Source organism: Numenius arquata, chromosome 6 (assembly GCF_964106895.1).
Source record: "Numenius arquata chromosome 6, bNumArq3.hap1.1, whole genome shotgun sequence".
NCBI classification, from domain to species: domain Eukaryota; kingdom Metazoa; phylum Chordata; class Aves; order Charadriiformes; family Scolopacidae; genus Numenius; species Numenius arquata.
Window position 1 is genome coordinate 67,638,621 of NC_133581.1, and position 21,232 is coordinate 67,659,852.

At 45.8% G+C, this 21,232-nt stretch overlaps 1 protein-coding gene across 1 annotated transcript in view; it reads left to right on the top strand.

Moving 5' to 3' along the window:
• The window catches only part of MAP4K5 (mitogen-activated protein kinase kinase kinase kinase 5), a 70,923-nt gene that overhangs the window by 18,366 nt on the left and 31,325 nt on the right, over window positions 1–21,232 (top strand). The window contains exons 2-6 of the mRNA XM_074148384.1: window positions 1,667–1,724; window positions 16,532–16,622; window positions 18,200–18,264; window positions 19,426–19,481; window positions 21,173–21,220. Of these exons, the coding sequence (XP_074004485.1) occupies window positions 1,667–1,724; window positions 16,532–16,622; window positions 18,200–18,264; window positions 19,426–19,481; window positions 21,173–21,220 (318 nt within the window). The remainder of the gene's footprint in view (window positions 1–1,666; window positions 1,725–16,531; window positions 16,623–18,199; window positions 18,265–19,425; window positions 19,482–21,172; window positions 21,221–21,232) is intronic.

Genomic DNA, 21,232 nt, shown 5'->3' on the forward strand with positions numbered 1-21,232 from the left:
CTTTTGTACTTTAGAAATGAAGCTGATCTTCTGTAAACCCTGCAGTCTCCTTTATCTGAAGAGCTTCGCCGCTTGTGCATAGAAACATGGACAGTGGAGGTTCCCTGTCTTCACCAAGATAGAGTGTGTGCTTGGTCTCTACAGGAACATCTATGTTTCATGATGGTATTATTAGGTGTAATGGTACTGGAGAGGTCCTAATTCTTTGTCCATGCTTGGATGCACGCTCCTTCTGGACGTCGAAGGATACCAACGACTTTCCTGTGGTCTAAAAATACCCCTGGTAGGAAGGTACTTTTAAGAAGTGGTAAAGGTTTCCTTTGTGGTTAGCAGATAACTATCTGTTTCTGTTGTCAGTGATTTGGTCTGTTGGCTTCAGATGTTTGGTTCTGTTGTATAGCTCTTCAGGATCTCTTTGACTTCAGTTGAGTCATATTTGTGTCCTCGGCATGAATCTTGATGCCCATCTCTTGGCTAAGCACTACAGGACTTTGAAAGGCTAATTATTGTTGGTTGTTTTGTTGTTTGTTGTTGTTGTTGTTTTTTTTTTCCCTGGCTGGAAAGCCTTTCCCAGTTGGGAAGCTGGACAAAAATGAGGGGTCATCTTCCAAGTTCTTGCTTTACCTGTTGTTAAATTAAGACGACTTCTTGTCCATATGCAAGAGAAGAGTTTTTTGGTCTGTAGTGGCTTCCTTCCACATGAGCAAATTTGCTTTGCATCCTTATCTTGAGTAACTGCCAAATCTGCCCACCTGAGCCAGTTTTCCTTCAATTTTCTATAATCTACCTCTTAACCAGATTTCATATGTTCAGAAAACTCTGCGTGTTTGTTAGGAAAAGAATGAAACCGTTGGGTTTAGACTCCTGTAACTTTTGGATGATCAGCAAAAGGGGAATGCCATGACACGTAATTGGATCAGGTTGTGTGTCAAAAATAATGTAGCTTAGCTCTGGTGATGGTGCCTGAGCGATTTAGAGCTCATTTTACTAGAGTTAACAGTGTTAATGAAATCCCCTTTTAAAACTTTCTATATCTGAGGTTCCTCTAACGTTCCCCTCCAGCCCTGAGTTCTTGGTGTGAAGTAGACAGTGGAGCCAGAGAGGAGGACGGTTCTGGAAAGGTTTAATTGGAGCTCCCTACCCCGTCTTCTTCTCGAGGGTGGTGGGGACCACTTGCGTCCATCAGGGTTTGCTGGAAGGAGTTGGTTTTCACTTCCTCAGAGTGTCTCATCGCTGTTGGAGGATGCTGAGGTTTAGCACCACGAGACGGGTGGTTGAGCACTGCGTTCTTCATGCTCCCACGGTCCGCGTTGCTGTGCGGTGCTTTCGTACCAGCCCAGTGAGCGCAGATGGGGTGGCACAAACTTCTCAGTTTCAACAACCCTTAAAAAGGGTGTTGGAGAGTCCATGAACTCTCACTTGCTGGCAGGCAGCTGGGGTTTTTTAAAGTCTCGAGAGGAACTGCCAGTAACGCTTCACAACTCCAACTGGGTTGATGCTGCGCTAATACCGAAACCAGATAATCCTCACCCAGGTCGCCCTCAGCTCATTGCATCGTGCCGTATTTGTAACGCGTGACATCATCGCGTACCTTTTCACAGTTTGGAAGACTCTGTGAGATGCCTTTGCAGTATAATTAAATATGTCTTTAACTCTCTTGTTTCAGGCTAGAAATCTTCATACGGGAGAACTGGCTGCTGTAAAAATAATCAAGTTAGAGCCTGGTAAGTTTTACATTCTTTTCTCTATTTTTGAATTGCGTTTTCATTTTTTCCATATGGGTTTTTTTTTTCACACGCCCCAGACAAAAGAAGTGTTTGGGGTTGTAGTTTCGGTGGTTAGATGACAGGAAGCACTACAGGATGTACCGTTGCTTCTGCCTGTGTCCTGCTCGCCGTTTCCTTGTTTCTCCTTATCTGCCTCATCGATTGTTGCATAAAAAGATGTTGCAGTTCCCGTGTGCTGTTGGTACAAAGAGAAGATTAAGGACTGATGGTAAATGGCGAGCTCTGAGACAGCAGGGAGCTGAAACGGGGAAGGGACCAGGCAATGAGGCTAATGCTCATTAAGGACGAACCGGGGAAAAATAGACCTCTCTGCTTTTTATGTGTCATCTTTTTTTCTAACCTGTTCCGAAGGAAGAGGATGGCTCGTACTGTCATTTCCCCGAGCATTTTCTGCCACTCCTCCTAAAAGCAGGAGATGCGGGAGAGGCTCACTTGCTGTCCAAGAGATTTGCTGAGCTGAAGCCTAATCTGAGTCCCACATAGAGAGCTGAAATCAGAAATTGTGTCCTGAGTAGAAACAAGAGGAGCTTTTTATCCCCTCAGTCATAATTTAGTCCCACCTGAGGATCTTGTGTTTGTTCAAAGAAGTATCTCATTATCTGGTCCCTGGCGTACCTTACAAATCCCACCTTAGCATAGTCCTCTCCTGTGTCTCCTTGCCACGTTAGTCTCTCTGGGGTTGTGGTTTCCCTGAGCTGCTGTGCTGTGAATGTGTGCTTGCCCGGTGCTCGTGGACTGGCACCTGTAGCCTATAAAGCAATTAAGGGACAATTAAAAAAGTGCTAGGATTTATGGAGACACAGTGAGAGAGCTTCCATGACTGGAGCGCTGCAGGGAGTAAATATGAACTCTTTAGGCAGGAAAAATGGAGGAAAATCTGGAAAGACACATGATGTAGGAGAGGCTGGTAAAATGGAATGGTTTTTGGTCTGGGGACAAGAAGGCTGGAGAGGGATCTCCATGGTGGACTGGCAGAGGAGCTGGAGCCAGACTCTCGTCAGGAGTCCCGGGTGAAGGGGTGAGAACCAGCCAGCACAGTCTGCACCAAGGGAGAATCCAGAAAATTCCTCACGAGGAGCGTGTTTGTGCTCTGGGACAGGGCCCAGGGAGGTGGTGGTATCTCATCATTGAAGATCTTCTGAAGTTGACTGGGTAAGGCCTTGAGCAATGTGACTTGACTCTGCGATTAGCCCTGCTTGGAGCAGGTTGGACCAGAGACCTCTGGAGGTCCCTGCCAACCTGTCTTTTGTGATTTGAGGCTTTGATGACCAGCACTGAAATGTCTCCAGTCCCTGAACACGAACAGCTTCTATGTTTTGAAAATCTGTGTTGTTGATGGGGAGCTCACCATGTCAGTACGTTGCTACTGAGGTGGACGTGCCATCTTCCTCTTTATTCCTTTCTTGTCTCATTTGCTTGTCATTGCACGTTTCTATTCAGTCATTCAGGTTGAGAGACATCGTGGGTTCCTAAACACAAAGGCTTTGCTCATGTCTGTAGGTCCTCGAGGAGCAGAAAGGCTGCCCTCTCTCCTCCCGGTCTCTCCAAACGTGCATCCCTCAGGAGCTGAACCCTCAGCGATGGCTCTGCCCATCCTGCTGTTGAATTTTGTGGTTCCTCCAGCTTTTTATTAAGAGCTAGCAAAACTTTTCAAATTCTACGATGCTTACCTGAGACATCTGACCACCTTGAGCACCTGTGCCTCTCCCATTGAGGACTCCATGGCCAGTGGTATCTACAGCGATGGGATTGCCAGTCTTAGAAACCAAATGTTTTAAAATTTTGATTTTATCCATATGAATAAAGTTTCAGAGAAGACTGGTTTTAGACAGCAGTAAGTGTATTCATTTTTCATAGAAGTTTAGTATTGTCCAGCTGGCTTCTAGGCCAGCTAAAGTTTTCCAACATGTCTGTTACTTTTGAATAATAATTTTCAAACCTTTGACAGGACGACCAATGCTTAGTGCGTGTGCCTCACCCCATATTTCTTGGTTGTGAAATCCCAGCTGAAAACTTTGAGGGAAGAGTGATACTGTCCTTACGGTTGGGGTTTTTTTGTCTTCCAAAAATTCTTTCATATTTGTTAAAAGATAACAATTTTGCATGGAATCTCTTAATATTTTGGGGGGCTGTTTTCAGCCATTTTGAAATGGTCAAGCAACTAAGCAGGAATTTGGGTTAACTCACCAAAATAAAGATGGCGTGTGGGGAAAAAGGACTGGGAACATTTCTGAAATGGGGTGCTTTGGTGGCTTCACCCATGTTTTCTTCCTCTGGAGCAAGATTATGGGGGAGACTGAAGGGGCTGGTTGTAAAGTGGGAGAGGAAGAGATCGGGAGTCACCATCTATCGTGGGGTTAGAGAATATGGGGGAAGAGGATTTTGGGTCCGTCTTTGTCTTATTTACAGTGAAGACCAACAGATGCATCTCCCTCCTCATGGAATGTTGGTTTCCCTACTGACCTCTAAGGCATTCCAAGGCGGTTTTGAGGATTTCTGCTGAAACTTTTTGCTTTTAGTGTAAATTAAACATTAATTGATTTAGGCAGCGCATGAGAGTGACTCTGTTGCCTGGTGTTCAGGGTGATGCCAGTCTCTTTTGTGAAGTGATCACGGGAAAATTAATTTAGGGTTTCCCACAAACAAGAAAAGTATGTTATCCTCTGGACTGCTTGCTGTGAGATTTCCCACGAGCCTAGCTGTTCATTCCCAAGTAAGATAGAGAGATATATATTTATATAATTTATATATATAATTTTTTTTAAAACAGTGAAAAGTTCCTGAAATCTGAATATTTTTTTCAGTTGGAAAAAATTGAACAGTTCCACTGAATAAATGAAAAGAAAAGGCTCAGCTTGATTCTTTAGCTTTTCTTTTCCTTCTTTCTTGACGTTTCCACCAAAGTCTACCAGTGCAGGTAAATAGGCAAAGAGCAGCCCAGCCGTGCTGGTGGTGCCACTGCTTCCCTTGGAGCTCTCATCTTCTGGAGTCGGCAAGGTCTTCTGCAGAGCACACAACACAGTTTGGATGTCGGTGGCTGTGACTCAATCCTCATTACGTAAATGTCCGGAATTTCTGACCCTTCCTACTCACACCGGAATTAATGATCGTATGACCTAGAGAACGACGGTCAGTGGGCAAAACCTCGGGCATGGCGTTAACTCCCACCAGCGTGACCTCTGCAAGCCATTCTCGACCCCTTCAGCTGTCCTTTCAGTCCTCAGCTGTTTGATCTCGTTAGGTGGTGACCTCTTTGGAGCAGGACTGCTTATTGCTCTGACGTTATTCAGTTTTCCTCTTGTTTGGAGATTGCTTTTATCAATTTAAAGGTAGTACACGGCAACGGAACAGGATAGTTCTCTTGGCCCTGCATCCTTCATCCTGACCCCACACTACTGCATCCCTTGGACTGGAGTGTGTATTTCATAGAATTATAGAACTTCATCTGAGTGAATTCATTTAGAACCATAGAATTTCACTTAGGTGAAAGCAGAGGAGGCGACGGAGCCGGGGGCAGGTTTGGAGGCAGTGGCTGCAGCGAGCAGATGGCAGGCTCCGAGCGACAAGGAAATGTGGTTTTCTCTGCAAGATCTGTGAAACTCCTCATTGTATTAAGTTGTGTTTACATAGGTGCAAAAAGCAACTGTACAAGTTTATGTCAGAGAAAAATACACGAAAGACTATTAAATACAAAGATCCACTTCACTGTGCAGCCAAAGAGATGTTTTTGAAGGCTGAAGGTAGAAAAAGCGTGGGGAGGCTCAAGGGAGAAGGTAAAACCGCTGCCTTTGGGTGATGGCGACTACTAACCGTTCCTTAGCAAACCAGGGCTTTTATTATGGTCGTGGATTGCAGCGATAAGACTAATGAGGCAACATTAAATGCAATGGAAACCACAGCGGGGATCCCTCAGCCTCTGCTCGGCAGCGTGTGAAAGGCTGTGGCCAGTGTTTGGGGCCAGTGGCGCTGGGGAGAGCGAACCACTGCTGGGTTTATCTCCCGGCAGGTCTACGGTGGGGCAGAGCAAGGCTTTAAGGACAGAAAAAAGGACAGTATTACCCTGCTCCCAACCTAGGGAGAGGTTTCCTCGAGCGTTCGCATCGCTGCAGCTGATCCGCATGAAGGAAGTATGGTTTTATTGTGAATTTGAAGAACTGCTTTGAAAACTGAACTGAAGAGAAGGTGAATTCTCTGCCCTTAGAGCTGAGGGAAGAGCAGGAACCGATGGAGACTGAGCAACCCCTGCCTTTGCTTGGTGCTGCTTAAATACTACAGTGAAAGGGGGAAGACTCTGGCCCAAAGTCACCACTACCAAGAACCCCATTTTAATTAGCGCTGATGACCACCTCTTATATGTTCCATTATGTTGTCGGTCTGAGTTGCCACAGGGAAGCGATTTCTTCTAGGGTTGGTTTGTTGTTAGTTTTTTTTCTTAAATATACATCTTCTTTTCAACGTTCCCAGCCTGATCTCCATCCGTAGCATGTACACCCACAGCCTCTTGGCAGAGATCTTGTTGGGGGGGTGTCTGTGTGTGTTTTGTTTTTAAGGAGGGCTCACAGCATTTGTTTACTTGTTCAATTTATTTTTAGTTCTCTGGGATGTCCACTGCCTCTGCAGGGTGGCTGGACGGTGGCTGTCTTTACAGGAAGATGTGGCTGTTCAAAATCTTCCAGATTTAAAAAAAATAATAACCATCTGCTCATCACTTCAGTGTTCTGACTAATTGGAAAGGGTTTGAATAGCTTTGTAGGACTTTACTTGTAGAGCACCATCAATTCCTGGACCAGAAGCTGGTGGTCCCCCCGGAGAGCGTGGTCCCTCCGAGCACCAGCACGAGCTCCTGTCAGACCGTAGGGCACAACTAGAAAAAGGCCAGTAATAAATTTCCTAAGTTAGTCACCAGAGAAATAAGCTTGTGATTTATATACACCATCTTCTGGAGAGGAGAGGAGGAGGTGGCTCATGGATGGGAATTAATTAACAGATGGAAAAATAAGAGCTCCAAAATCAACACTTGATTAATACATGGACAGGGAAATTGGGAGCAGAAGACAAAAGACTCTGAAGCAAAGAGTGCCCCAGAGGAGGTGAGGAATGCGTCGAATTAAAGCTGCAAGAAGCTGCACACAATAAGATGGCAGTATTTTGGGAGAGACTTCGCAAAACTGCTGAAATGGCGGGCGGGGATGAATTGTGGTTTTTTTGTGTTGCTCCCTCGTCTGCTGCAGGTAACGAGTGAGTCGGTAGGCAAAGAGACCCCAGCGTGAATACATATTTTATTTCATCTGCTGTTACCTTCCTTTGTCTGTTTTCCAGACAAAGGAAATAAACTCTCTGCTTAGAAGGTTACTGTCATTAATTTATTTGAATTTTTGGGCAGTACACTAGATCTGCTACCACAGTTACTGAAGCTGTGCTGCTAAAATCCAAATAGACAGTGTTTTTCACTTTTTTTTTTTTTTTTTTTTTTTTTTTTTGGCATAGACTTTGGAGAGCATTAGGCAAAAGTATTATGGCACGCTAATGACATTTCCCAGCATTCACCCGAGTACAAATGCTTCAAATAATTTGGGAGCCAATTCTATTTCAGAAACTAATCCAACTGTACTCAGCAGCGCGGAAGCCAAAACCATCTGAAACACTAAAGCCACTTCCTTCTATGGGTTTAGCAGATGAATCGAAGGGGGAGTCAATACAAAGAGGTAACTATTTGCCGGTGTAGTTTTCTGCCACAGAACTTTCTTCCTGGGAAAGCGTAATAAACAAAATATTTTAAAATATACAAATGTCTGTTTTAAATGCTGCTGTGATGATAAATATTGCCCTCGGAGAACTTTGAAGCTCACAGTCATCTGTGGGGCTCTGTACCTTTCGCAAGGTTACAGAAGAATCTCTCTGCTGGTTTTAGTTTGGTCCGATGTTTGCGTTTTCCATCTGAGATACCTGGAAAAGCCAGAAGCAGCCAGTTACCTGTTGCGGGTTGGATCTTAAATTGGAGTTGGAACTGTTCGAGGGATTTTGTACAAGGGGAAATAGTCATCCATAGAATGGTTAGAGTTGGAAGGGACGATCACTGAGTTCCAACCTCTGCCCTGGGCAGGGACACCTCCCACCAGACCAGGTTGCTCAAAGCCCCCTCCAGCCTGGCCTTGAACCCCTCCAGGGATGGGGCAGCCACAGCTTCTCTGGGCAACCTGGGCCAGGGTCTCACCACCCTCACAGCAAAGAATTTCTTCCCCAGATCTCATCTCAATCTCCCCTCTTTCAGTTTAAAACCCTTCCCCCTCTTCCTGTGGCTCTCCTCCCTGATCCAGAGTCCCTCCTCATCTCTCCTGGAGCCCCTTTAGGGACTGGAAGGGGCTCTAAGGTCTCCCCGGAGCCTTCTTTTCTCTGGGCTGACCCCCCCCAACTCTCTCAGCCTGTCCTCACAGCAGAGGGGCTCCAGCCCTCAGAGCATTTTCGTGGCCTCCTCTGGCCCCACTCCAACAGGTCCATGTCCTTCCTAATCCCACCTACATCCAGAGGTGTGTAGTCAAAGCCTGGTTTGTTATGTTTGGTTTGTATCTCAGGGTTCAGATGCGGAGATGGATATTCCACCCAGGAACAGAGCCATGGGGCTGTCAGGCTGCGACGGAGGTTTGTCCTCCTTGAACCACGACTGCAGCACAGCGGAGCCCAGGGCATTTTGGGTCTGAAGAAGGGTATTTTGGCAACGCAGCCTTATTCTCTGTATAATAAGTTCCCTAGGGATGCTGTGAGCTGTGGAGAAGAACGAGCCTGAGGCTTATTTAAACTAAACCTGCAGGGGTTGAGCTGTTGTTGGCAGCGCCTGGGGTTGAAGAAATATGAAAATAACTTCTCACTGCTGCTTACGCCTTCAGTGCCTTGTGGTGTGTAACCTGGTGGGGCTTGGGATCGTGTCCTTTGTGCGTGACAGTTTAAAGAGACACGGGCTTTATGCGCTGAGCAGGGGCTGGTCAGACCCTGCCACAAGTCCTTGCTTCTGATTTCTTTGCTTGGTGCCACCTCCCGTGGCGTCAGGCTGGCATCGCCATAGCCTGGGGGACACCGACACCAACACCATTTTGTTGGGAGAGGTGGGTGTGCGGCTTGTTATGCCGTCGCTGCATCTGTCTGGGAGTTACCCAGGGCTGAACGCCTGAGTTTCCCAGTGTTTCGGAGCCCTTAAAGCCTGGACGTCGCCTTGTGCCGTGCCACGTCCGGAGTGGTACTGCCGCAGTCCCACACAGCTGCTCAGCCTGCAGAGCGTACACAAAGCCCAACAGAGACAGCGTGGTCTTCTAATGTAGAGTGCCCAGCATTTTAATTATATTTAACTTCTTAGAATCTGGCCTAATTTTACTTTGCATACTTACAACGCGTTTATAATCTGCTGTTCTTGCGGAAATGTCTGTATCCAGAGCGAGTGAGCTCCTCTTTCCATCTAGTGTGAGCTTTCACTTAAAACACAGAGTTTCTTGGGTGAAGAAGGTCAGCAGAAGGGGTTGGGATGGGGGAAGGAGGTATTATGAGCAGGAAAGAAGCTGAAAGACCACGTTTTCTTTCCTGTGAGGGTGGTGAGAGCCTGGCCCAGGTTGCCCAGAGAAGCTGTGGCTGCCCCATCCCTGGAGGGGTTCAAGGCCAGGTTGGACGGGGCTTGGACAACCTGGTCTGGTGGGAGGTGTCCCTGCCCAGGGCAGGGGGTTGGGACTGGATGGTCTTTAAGGTCCCTTCCAACCCAAACCATTCTATGATTCTATGATATTTTAGTTGGAAGGTAACGCAGAGCCTGACGCTTGGGTTGAAGGCAGGTTGCAAAGGAGTGAATTAGGAGGACACATCATTTGACAAAACACATGAAGAAAAATAGCATTAGTGAAATGGCAGTGGTGAGAAGGGAGAGTAAGAATGGGGTCGTGAAAGGCTGAGTTGTACAACAGTAATTAAATGAGGCAAGGAGAGAGGAAAAGAGATGAAAGCGTTAAGGAATAGGAATATAGGTGAGATGTTGACATGGCAGCTCATAAATAGGATCCAAGCGGGGCAGAAGAGAACATACACAGGGAAATCATTTGCGGTGTTGAACCAGTCGCTCCAGACACTTGTGTGCTGCTAATGGCAGAGCTCGAGCTGCTGCGGCGGCACATCGCCATCAGTAATCGTTTATATCGGTGGAGAGATAATCGGTACCATCAGTGGTGAGCAGTTGGCAGCTGGATGCCTGGCAGGAAAATTTGCTGGTGGAAACATCATTGTTTCCAAATAACTGTTTCCTGCTTGGAATCAAGTTTCTGAGCTTCACGTTTGGGGAATTTAAATTCTTTCTGTCGGACTGCAGGTTTCCTTGAATCCCAAGAAAAGAGGTATGGATAAAACAGCTCAGATGCTTGAGTGCTGTTTAAATTATTCTCCTTCTTAAGGATGTGAAACGTTAAAAGGATTGTCCTCAGTATTAAAAATGGTTGGTAAAGAGCAGTGCAGGTCTGCAGGGCAGTTGTGTATGAGTCGTAGCTGTGGGATGGGATGCTGGGAATGCCTTGCACCCTCTCCACCCTCCCCAAAATACTCTGGGGCTGTTGTTCAGGTGTGTTGCATGTCAAGGCATCTAAATGGGGATTGGAAAATGTCTTGGGAGTTACACTAACGAGGGTAGAGGTGAAAGACTGGCAGCAAACTCGGATCCATGCAAAAGCCTGTGTATTGGGAAAGCCATCCCTTTCATCGGCAGGGACTGAACCCTCACAAGGTTCAGGGAAGTGGTTTGGAGTGAGCGGTTGGGAAGTGGGGAGTGCGGGGATGTCTGGAAATCAGCACAGAGGAGCCGATGACCAGTGGGCATTGTTTGGCTGGGGAGTTAGTAAACTGGGGCGAATGGTTTCTGCAAAGCTGTCCCTCCTGTGGGGCTTGCTCTCCTTGTTCTGAAACACAGGTTTTTGAAATAAAAAAACATTTGAGGAGTGGTCCCAGCAGAGGTGATGGTTGCTTCTGCTAACTCAGGAGGTGGACATCTCTTGGTTGTAGGAGTTGTACGAATCCGGTCAGAGTGTTAGCGTTCAGCAGCGATGAAGAGCAGGGTCATGCCATCCTTCAGCTTCCCATACAGCAGTATCCACCCGGCATCTCACTTCTAAATTATAAATTACAGTTACTTTGCAGTGGGATTTTTAACACTATAATTATCTGCAGTGAACCTCCCTAGTGAGGCTTGGCAGGAAGGCTTTGGAGCCCATGTCACACCTCCTCCAGGCAGCCTGACGTGTCCATCCAGCATGTTGGAGCCCGTGAGGACACCATGTTGAGGGCATTAGCTCGGGGCAGGAGAGCTGGCTGGCACCTTGAAGATCTGGCCTCTGAATAAGTGCTTCTGTACCACCCTTTGGTGACACCGTGCACGTCTCCCAGTGCCGTCAGTTCCCTCCTCCCAGTTGCGTGCGAGCCCTGGATGCTGCCTGCCCGTCCCTCCCTCTGTTCCCGCACAGCATCAGCTGAAGTAATGCAAAATAAACCAATTTAAAACAGCAACAACAATGAATTTCTTCCCTGAGGAGCCTTCTGGACAATAAAGGGATTCACAGCTGACCCCTGAGGAGTTGTGAGAAGTGATTGTGCATCATTTTGCAGGATGGGACCACTCAACGCAGTTGGTGGAGCACATGAAAATATGACCAGGAGTAAGCTTGCTTAAAAACCATCCAGGTCAGGAACATTCAGGAGACCTAGTACGGCTGTGTGGTAGGCACCAGAGCCGTCGGATCCTTCCCGTGCTGCAGGGTGGGGTGTGTGGATACAGCATAGGCATGCTCTCCATGTAGGACAACTTGGCAGGATATAGAATCACAGAATGGTTTGGATTGGAACGGACCTTAAAGACCATCCAGTCCCAACCCCCTGCCCTGGGCAGGGACACCTCCCACCAGACCAGGTTGCTCAAAGCCCCCTCCAACCTGGCCTTGAACCCCTCCAGGGATGGGGCAGCCACAGCTTCTCTGGGCAACCTGGGCCAGGGTCTCACCACCCTCACAGCAAAGAAGTTCTTCCCCAGATCTCATCTCAATCTCCCCTCTTGCAGTGTCAAACCCTTCCCCCTCCTCCTAGGGCTCCCCTCCCTGATCAAGAGTCGCTCCCCATCTCTCCTGGAGCCCCTTTAGGGACTGGAAGGGGCTCTAAGGTCTCCCCGGAGCCTTCTCTTCTCCAGGCTGAACCCCCCCAACTCTCTCAGCCTAGGTCTATATGTGCCAGTTCCACATAGGTGAGGAGAAGTGTCTGCAGATAACTCACTAATGTCAATGGGCCATCAGTTTTCTCAGTGATCTCCTCTTTAAATGTGGCTTTATTTTGAATTTACCAGGCCCTTACTTTGCTTAGCTCCCGAAATCTGATGCGGTGGCATCACACGATGCTACGGCTGCGAGCCTCCTCCCTGCCAGCTGGGCTGGAGAACACGCAGCTGGTTGTGCCAAGCAGAGCAGCCGCCACCGCGGGCTGCCATCGGAGCAGGAGAATATTCCATTGTACCCGCTCCGTCGCGTCCTGTGCCTCTGGCTGCAGAGGTAAAATCAGATAATAGTAGCGAGCCGCAGTGAGTCACCGCGCTGCTCGGCTGATTTACAGCAGCTCCCTAACCCATGTTTTTGCTCCACATGCCACATAACCCATAATTGCAAACATGTGAGTAGACAAAAAGTACATTTTTCCAATTCCGTGTTATTTAGCATCAAGCGATCTCTGATGACTAAAACAGATGAAGAGCTCTTTGTATGGATATATTGTCACCTTTGATCTAATTCTTTTCTTTTTTCTTGCCGTCTCCCTCTCAATGAAGTATTTTCTACAAATCCTTCGTCTTACTCTCGTCTCTTTTGTCTTACTCTCGTCTCTTTTTTTCATGCTATCCAAGGATATTTAATTTTTGCCCGATTCCAGCATCTCTTGCCAAGATTAATACTCCAGCTGCCTGGAAACTCTGAATTCCTTTGTTTTGAATTCATTCTTGTCGTCTTTGAACGACTATACATCTTCTCTTCTATCTCTGGGTCTGATCTTTCAGAATCATTTTCTACATATTTTAGCCAAACTTTTCTCATGGATGCTTCTCCTCTTCTTTCCATCCGTTCACTACTTTTCTATCAGCTCCCTGTCTGTATTCAGCCTGCATCCCCCTTTCCTCTTCCAAATCCTTTTTTTCCCCCCCTTTTTCTGTAGGTAACCCCATTTCTTGCATAGATTTTTCACTTTTTAATTGCAAATTAAGAGGTCATCTTTTCTGTCTCCCTCTACTACAGGCAGGATCAGCCTCAGTCACTCCTGATGGCTACTTGTTTAGCGTTTTCTTCATTATTTTTTTCACTAGTGGGAAATTTCACAGCTTCCCATCCCTTCCAGTTCAGTGCTGGGATGGTACTCCGGTAGGAAAAGCTTTTCATCTGTACATGGAAAGTAGGTTAAGGCAATTTAAGCCCCATTGCTAATTGTCCTATCATAAAACTAGAGAACGGATTATCCTTTCTCCCTCCCCTTCCCTGATATCTTTTAGGTGCTTAAAGGTTGTTACCTTTCCTCATATCAGTCTTTTTCTAGCCCAAATCACCGTATTTCCTTCGATTTTTTCCCATTAGTCAGGGTTCCTGGAGCTGCCATTGCTGCTGTTCCACACGGGGCATCCCAGTCTGTGCCATCGACGGGCAATTCCAGCTGCTGCCTTCCAAGTTTTTGCTGTTCCGGGGATGCTTCTTCATGGTGATTTTCACATCTGACAGTATCCAGCTGTTCTGAAATGCTGTCAAATCAAAGATTCTTTGCTTTGAAGATGGCATTTTAGGAAGAGGGCATTTTATTTGGCATTCGGTACCCCGAACTCATGGAGATCCCGTAGCGTTAGTGAAAGACAGTGCCATCTTTGGTGTGGGGTGGGAGGTTTTGCCTTCAAACTTGCTTAGATTTGGCTTTCTTGAAAAAATTCTGTACTTTTAAAGCCCTCCAGTTATTTATGTGTGAGCATTCAACGATTTCCTGTAGGAAGTTTGTCAATGGGAGGAATGAATCCCTCTGATTCAAACTCAAAAATTATCATTTATGGGCAGGGTGCATGAATTTAAGCAAAGTTGAAGCCAAAAGGTAACACGTGAAGTGAGCACAGTGTGAAATCGGTGCTAAATTAATGGAAATCGTGTTGCCCTTTTTTTTTTTCATGATTGAAAAAAATCATGGGGTTGTTCAGCCTGGAGAAGAGAAGGCTCCGGGGAGACCTCATAGCAGCCTTCCAATATCTGAAGGGAGCCTACAGGAGAGCCGGAGAGGGACTCTTTGTCAGGAGATGTAGTGACGGGACAAGGGGTAACGGTTTTAAATTGGAAGAGGGGAGATTTAGATTAGATATTAGGAGGAAATTCTTTGCTGTGAGGGTGGTGAGACCCTGTCCCAGGTTGCCCAGAGAAGCTGTGGCTGCCCCATCCCTGGAGGGGTTCAAGGCCAGGCTGGATGGAGCTTTGAGCAACCTGGTCTGGTGGGAGGTGTCACTGCCCAGGGCAGGGGGGTTGGAACTCGATGATCTTTAAGGTCCCTTCCAACTCTAACCATTCTATGATTAAAAAAAAATACTACTTATGTTTAAAAAAAGACTCTTGACATTTGAAACCCTTCTACTAATGTTTTCCTGCCCCAGCGAAGTGTTTCTCTGTAAAATTCAGCTTGAAGAAGCCCTTGAGGATTTACTGAAATCAATCAGGGATGTTTTCATACAAGCCTGTTCCCCTCTATCTTTGTATTTTGTAGTTATTTATTTAAGTACAAGACTGGTGATCATTGAGACATAAAGGTTGTGATCATTTGGAAATGGTTATACAAAATTGGCCCCTTTTTTTGGCTATATCTCTGAAGAGCTGCTACGTACCGGTGTGTGTACGGAGAGCCGGGGTTTCCAGAGGACTGGGAGATGCCATGGGACCAGTACATCAGTACTGGCTGCTGCGGGTCCTGCCGGTGACGTCCTCGCTCAGGGAAGTTCCTTCAAAACACAACAAATAATAACATCTATTTTTGAAGAGGTTATTAAAAATATTAGCTGTGCTGTTACTTGGTAAATAAACGGGTGAAGAATCCAAAGAGAATTTACAGCAGTGCTTGGGACCTCCTGGGCTTGTCAAAATCGTATAAATTACGGGGAGCAGTAATAATACGGGGAGCTACGTATAAAGTACGAAGCAGCGCGTGGTTTCTGGTTTCCACCTCCCTGACCGTGACAGCAGGAGATAACTTTTTCTAGGGAAACTTTAACAAAAGTAAACACAGAAAGGAATTTTTTTCCTTGAGAGAACATGGTGGCCACCATCTTGTCTGGAGCAGCTTTTTATCTAAAACCTAAAACCTTTATCTAAATTCCAGTCTTTCACGTCTTGGAAGCTGTTAGTGAGGTTTTGCTCACGCCAAAGGAAGAATGAAGGTAGCAATGTATATATATGTGTGATCACAAAGCAGGCACATGTCTAGGATGCCTAACGGGCTGGTTTTTGGGATGTTGCTCTGCAGAGGGAGGCTGTCGGGCTGTGCTGATGTTATTTAATATATCATTACTGGGATTCAGGCCCATCCGAGCCTCCGGAGCAGCCCCAGCGCCGGGTCTCAGCCTGCCCCGAGCTTCAGGAACCCAAGAGCTGCCATGTCTGAGCTCTAGATTCTGGGGAAAACACCCTCTGTTTGGAAATTGTCTCAGTGGGATTTAATAAAAGCACACCAGTGATTTTCCCAGCTCTCAGATATTTTACTTTGTTTCATTACATCTATACAAATATTATTTTTTTTTTTTAATTTATGACCCTTTTAATTTATTACCCTTTTAAATTAAAGTGGCAGAAACATAGAATCATAGAATCATAGAATCATCCAGGTTGGAAGAGACCCTTGGGATCATCAAGTCCAACCATCTACCCTACACTACAAAGTTCTCCCCTACACCATATCCCCCAACACCACATCTAAACATCTCTTAAACACATCCAGGGATGGTGACTCCACCCCCTCCCTGGGCAGCCTGTTCCAATGCCCGACCACTCTTTCTGTGAAAAATTCTTTCCTAATGTTCAGTCTAAACCTACCCTGTTGGAGCTTGAAGCCATTCCCTCTCGTTCTGTCATTAATTACCTGTGCCAAGAGACCAGCACCAACCTCTCTACAGTGTCCTTTCAAGTAGCTGTAGAGAGTGATGAGGTCTCCAGCTATTACATATAGCTATAACATACCGGGCTATTGCTCTGGTCATAATATGTTTTTCAGTAGAATTATTTTTTTTTTTTTTTTGTAACGGATATTTAGGATGCACAAATGTGCTTCTGTAGCCGTCCTCATCCAAAAATGCCCTCAAAACAAGGCAGCCCGTGTGCTGAGGACTCTCCGCTTCTCTTCTGAGTCAGCAGCGGCTGAGTGGGCGTGGGGGCCATATGCTCCATCGGAGTCGTTTTGAAACGAAATACTTTTTAATAAAGAGCCTGTGGTATGCGATCTCTTCTCGTTTCAGTCTCTGGAATTGGCTTGCAGTGATTTTTTTTTTTTTTTTTTTTTTTTCCCCCTCTTGTGGCTGTGAGCGCCGTGTCCCAGTAAAGCTGGCCCCGCTCCAGCTGGGACCGGCCGGGGCTGCTCCGGCGTTGGCTCCTGTTTGTTCTCCAAGAAGCCCTTGTGCCTGGTGCAAAGCGGGTTCATAAAGAACTCAAACTGAAAGGATCTAACCGTGGCTGCTTCCTCTTTTTCAGGAGACGACTTCTCGTTGATACAGCAAGAAATATATATGGTGAAGGAATGCAAACACTGCAACATCGTCGCCTATTTTGGGAGCTATCTCAGGTAAACCCCATTCTTCTCTACCTGCGCTTCTGGTTCTTTCGCAGGGCAGTGCTCGGTCTGGTTTAGTGCTCACATCCTCTCGCAATGTTGAGTTCTCTTTGGTTCCCGGATGGCTTAAAAAAAAAAAAATAAAAAAAAATAAAGAAAGTGACTAATACTTTGTTTTCTCTGCTGGCCAAAAGGCTGGAATATTTTTATCACTAGGAACAGAAAGAATCTTTTCCCCTAAGAGAGGCTTGCAACATGTTCAATCCTACTCACTTGCGGGGCAGATTTTTAAAGGTTTATTTGTTCTAATATAAAACCAGCTCATTATCCATCTAAAGCAGAATTGCTTTGAGATATTTTATTTAACGGTCTTATGTGCTGTGGAAGCGTGGCCAGTGAGTTGTAAGAGCAAAACGCTAAAACTGAGCTGCTGGTAATAACATTTTTTCATAATTCTGGTGTAACAGATGCGAGGTACTGAGAGGCAGCGCCAAGGTGATGCCAGCTGGCTGCATCTTCACCCACACACCTTAAATGTTTCACAGAAAGCTGGGGAATATCCTCCATTTCTGTGGAACTCTGCCATTCATCACTTGGCTCGGTGGGATCACGGATCATCACTTTACCCGCTTGGTCTTTTTCTACAAGGCTTCATCTTTAGATTTCCTGGAGGGCTGCACTTTTTAAGTAACCTGTTCAGCCCAAATGAACTTCCGACTGGAAAAAAAAAAATAGCTAAATTTCTAAATCCCCGATACCCCTTTTGGAGGTCATGAGGAGGTTTTTTTTTAGATACAATTGGGCAATTTCAATTTAAGATTGAGTTTAGTGTGATACGTAATGTCATCTTGCTGATAGCAAGTAAACCTCAGGTGTTTCTTCCACATATTCCTTATTGCAATTAGAGGGTTAACACAACATCTTTTACAGAATCCCAGAATTCTATGGGGTTGGAAGGGACCTCTGGAGATCATCTAGTCCAAACCCCTGCCAGAGCAGGTCCACCCAGAGCAGGTTGCACAGGAACGTGTCCAGGCAGGTTTGGAATGTCTCCAGAGAAGGAGACTCCACCACCTCTCTGGGCAGCCTCTTCCAGGGCTCTGCCACCCTCACAGGAAAGAAGTTCCTCCTCATGTTTAGATGGAACTTCTTATGTTCAAGTTCGTGCCCATTTCCTGTTGCCCTGTCCCTGGGCACCACTGAAAAAAGACTGGTCCCTTCCTCCTGACACCCACCCTTTAAGTATTTATAGGCGTTGATCAGATCCCCCCTCAGCCTTCTCTTCTCCAGACTAAAAAGCCCCAAGTCCCTCAGCCTTTCCTCATGAGAGAGATGCTCCAGGCCCCTCATCATCTTTGTAGCCCTCTGCTGGACCCTCTCCAGCAGTTCCCTGTCCTTCTTGAACTGGGGAGCCCAGAACTGGACAAAGGACTCCAGATGGGGCCTCACCAGGGCAGAGCAGAGGGGGTTTCAGAGCATGTATCTTTAATGAGGGGTGATCAAGACCAATAGAGAATAATTAAAATAATCACATTGTGTGTACAGATCGATCAGCTTCTGACGCCTGTGTTCTAACTTTCTTTTGACAGCCGTGAAAAGCTGTGGATATGCATGGAATACTGCGGTGGGGGATCCCTCCAGGATATTTACCATGGTACTTCCAAACTTATTTTAACATTTGTATCTTTGGGAAGCTTTCTCTAAAGAAGAAAAAATAAATAATAAGCAAACTGACAGGGAATGGTTGGTACTGGCTGGGCCCTGCGCGTGTTTCTTCTTAGGGCATGAAGAGTGGTTTTTAGCTACAGTCAACAGATTTTGTTGAGAGCACTTCTTAAATATGATAACCGTCATTTTTAGGCTAATCCTGTGTCATTCTAGGGCAGAACATGCTTTATTTTTTTAATCATCACGCTATTTATTTTTCTCCACGATGTTTAGGGGACTGACCCAAAGATTAATTGATTTATTCTGGTGGAGAGCTCTTGAGTAGCGGCAGTTGCTGGATGCTGGGACCTCCTCTCGGCCCCCATCTCTGAAAGCCATTTCCAGGGACAGGTTATCTGCTTTCTGAAGGGGTGGCAAAAAGACCTCTAAAACAAATTGACAGCCAGAAATCACACTAATTGAATATGGAGACTGTGCATGGCGTGAGGAAGCACTTTTCATAGGAAAATCTCAAAATGTGATCTTTAAGGGGTAAAAAATTATTCTTACTCCTGCTCCTGTGTGATATTGTACCACTCTTTGATTATTATTTTCCCCTCGGAGGTTTCGTCTAGAATTGTGGATTCCATAGAAGGATTTATTGGAGTTGTTGGAAAAGCAGTCTGGGAACATACTCTTCCTTTAAATGATAACATGAAGTTTTTGAATACCAGAGCTCTTTCTGCTTTATTTTTCAGCTGTTAATACCAATAGCTTTAAAACAATTCTAAGTCCCATAAGCCCCTAGTATAGAAAGTTGCCATTTCTAATATTAAAAAATTAGCTGAAGTCTCTTTTATTGTTTTTTTTACCTTCCTCAGAATACAGGATATTAGATTACTGCAAAGTCACTTGTAAAATGGTAAATAGATTTCTGTGAAAACAGGTTTTCTTCTCACTGTGGCTATCGTCTTCTGTTACTGTGCTGGGGTTTTATTTACAGAAAGCCCTTCTGTAAAACAAGCAAACAAACGCCTCTTTTCAGCTCAATGTAAAATACGTGTAAAATTGGTCTTTAGCTTTTGCGTGGAGATACCGCTTTGTGGCTGCTTCCCGATGTTATTGTTGTACGTTGTGGACTTACACGCTTTTTAATCTTTGTTTTCAGTAACGGGACCTCTGTCAGAGTTACAAATCGCGTATGTTTGCAGAGAAACTTTACAGGTACTGTACTTCTGCAGGGATACCATAAAGCTTTTGCTCCACGGATAGAAAGTAGATACAGAAGGTGTTTTCAGAAAGCGCTGAAAGTACCATCACTTACACTTGCAAGCTTTGAGAATCCAGCTGAAATTTCCAGATTGTAAATAAAAATTAGCAAGAAACTCCAATCATGCAGTGCAAATATTTGCTTAAAATCATTGTACATTGTAAAATCAATTTGCTGTAGAGAGGTTGGTGCTGGTCTCTTCGCACGGGTAACTAATGACAGAACGAGAGGGAATGGCTTCAAGCTCCAGCAGGGTAGGTTTAGACTGGACATTAGGAAAGAATTTTTCACAGAAAGAGTGGTCGGGCATTGGAACAGGCTGCCCAGGGAGGTGGTGGAGTCACCATCCCTGGATGTGTTTAAGAGCAGTTTAGATGTGGTGTTGGGGGATACGATATAGGGAAGAACTTTGTAGAGTAGGGTAGATGGTTGGACTCGATGATCCCAAGGGTCTCTTCCAACCTGGACGATTCTATGATTCTATGATTCTATTGTCGGAGCTGCTTCTGTGCTGTGATTTGCGAAGGAGTTTACATGAGAGCAGACATCTGACCCTGGCCCAGGTTGCCCAGGGAAGCTGTGGCTGCCCCATCCCTGGAGGGGTTCAAGGCCAGGTTGGAGGGGGCTTTGAGCAACCTGGTCTGGTGGGAGGTGTCCCTGCCCAGGGCAGGGGGTTGGAACTGGATGATCTTTAAGGCCCCTTCCAACCCAAATCATTCTATGATTCTATCTCTGTGGGACCGAAATACGGAATCTCAGACCTGCTCCCGTTCCTTCGGTGAACCTGTGGGTTTCAGGGAAGCTGTGGCAGACAAATCTGCGCAGGTTGTGACCGTGCAGTTGTCTGGGCTGGTTTCATCCCTTGTTCCAACACAGTGATCCAGTGCAGCAGTGGATTAGGACAAATTTTTGAATCTCGTTGCAGAAAACAGCTAATACCTAGTAAGCAAGGGTAAGTAGCTGAGTAATGGAGGAAAAATGAAAAAAGGCACATTTTAAACTGCCTGCTTGATCCGAGGCAGTAAATCTTAATAATTTGTAGAGGAAAAAACACTGCAACCAGATGACTAAAATCCTCTTTCATTTTGTGCTTGCTAATAACCGTAGAAGTGCAAGGTAAGATGATGCAGGCAGCTTGTTTCTTAAAGGAGCTTTTCTTTCCCCTCTCTGGGTATCCCTGAATAATTAAGTGAGAGAATGAGGGGGTCACACACCTTTCCCCGAAGCGGTGGCTGAACCGGTTGCTGCTGGAGGCAGGGGCTTGGCAGTTCTGTTCCCCATCTCTTCTTGCTGCGGGGACTCGAATTGCTGGAAGGGCAGCTTGAGGGCTAAACACCTGCTTGTTGAAACCTTCAGGACTTCAAAAATAAGAGTTAATTTTAGTAAAGGGAAAAGGTGATGTATCTTGGGCTTTGTTTTGAAAATGCATTTAAATAAAATGCTGCACCAGGGCTGGCTGAAGCAAGTCTTCACTTGTATTGAATGGAGCTGGGAGAGAGGAGGAACAGAATCTCTTATCTGCAAATCGCAAATTGCTGCACTTTCAACTAAAATACATTGAGTAATTTGAATTTATTAAATGGGACTGGCTTTGTAGTGTGTTAACAAATGGCAAAATGACGCGTTGTGTCTCTTTTATTTCCAGGGTCTTGCTTATTTGCATATGAAGGGCAAAATGCATAGAGATATAAAGGTAACTTGGAAC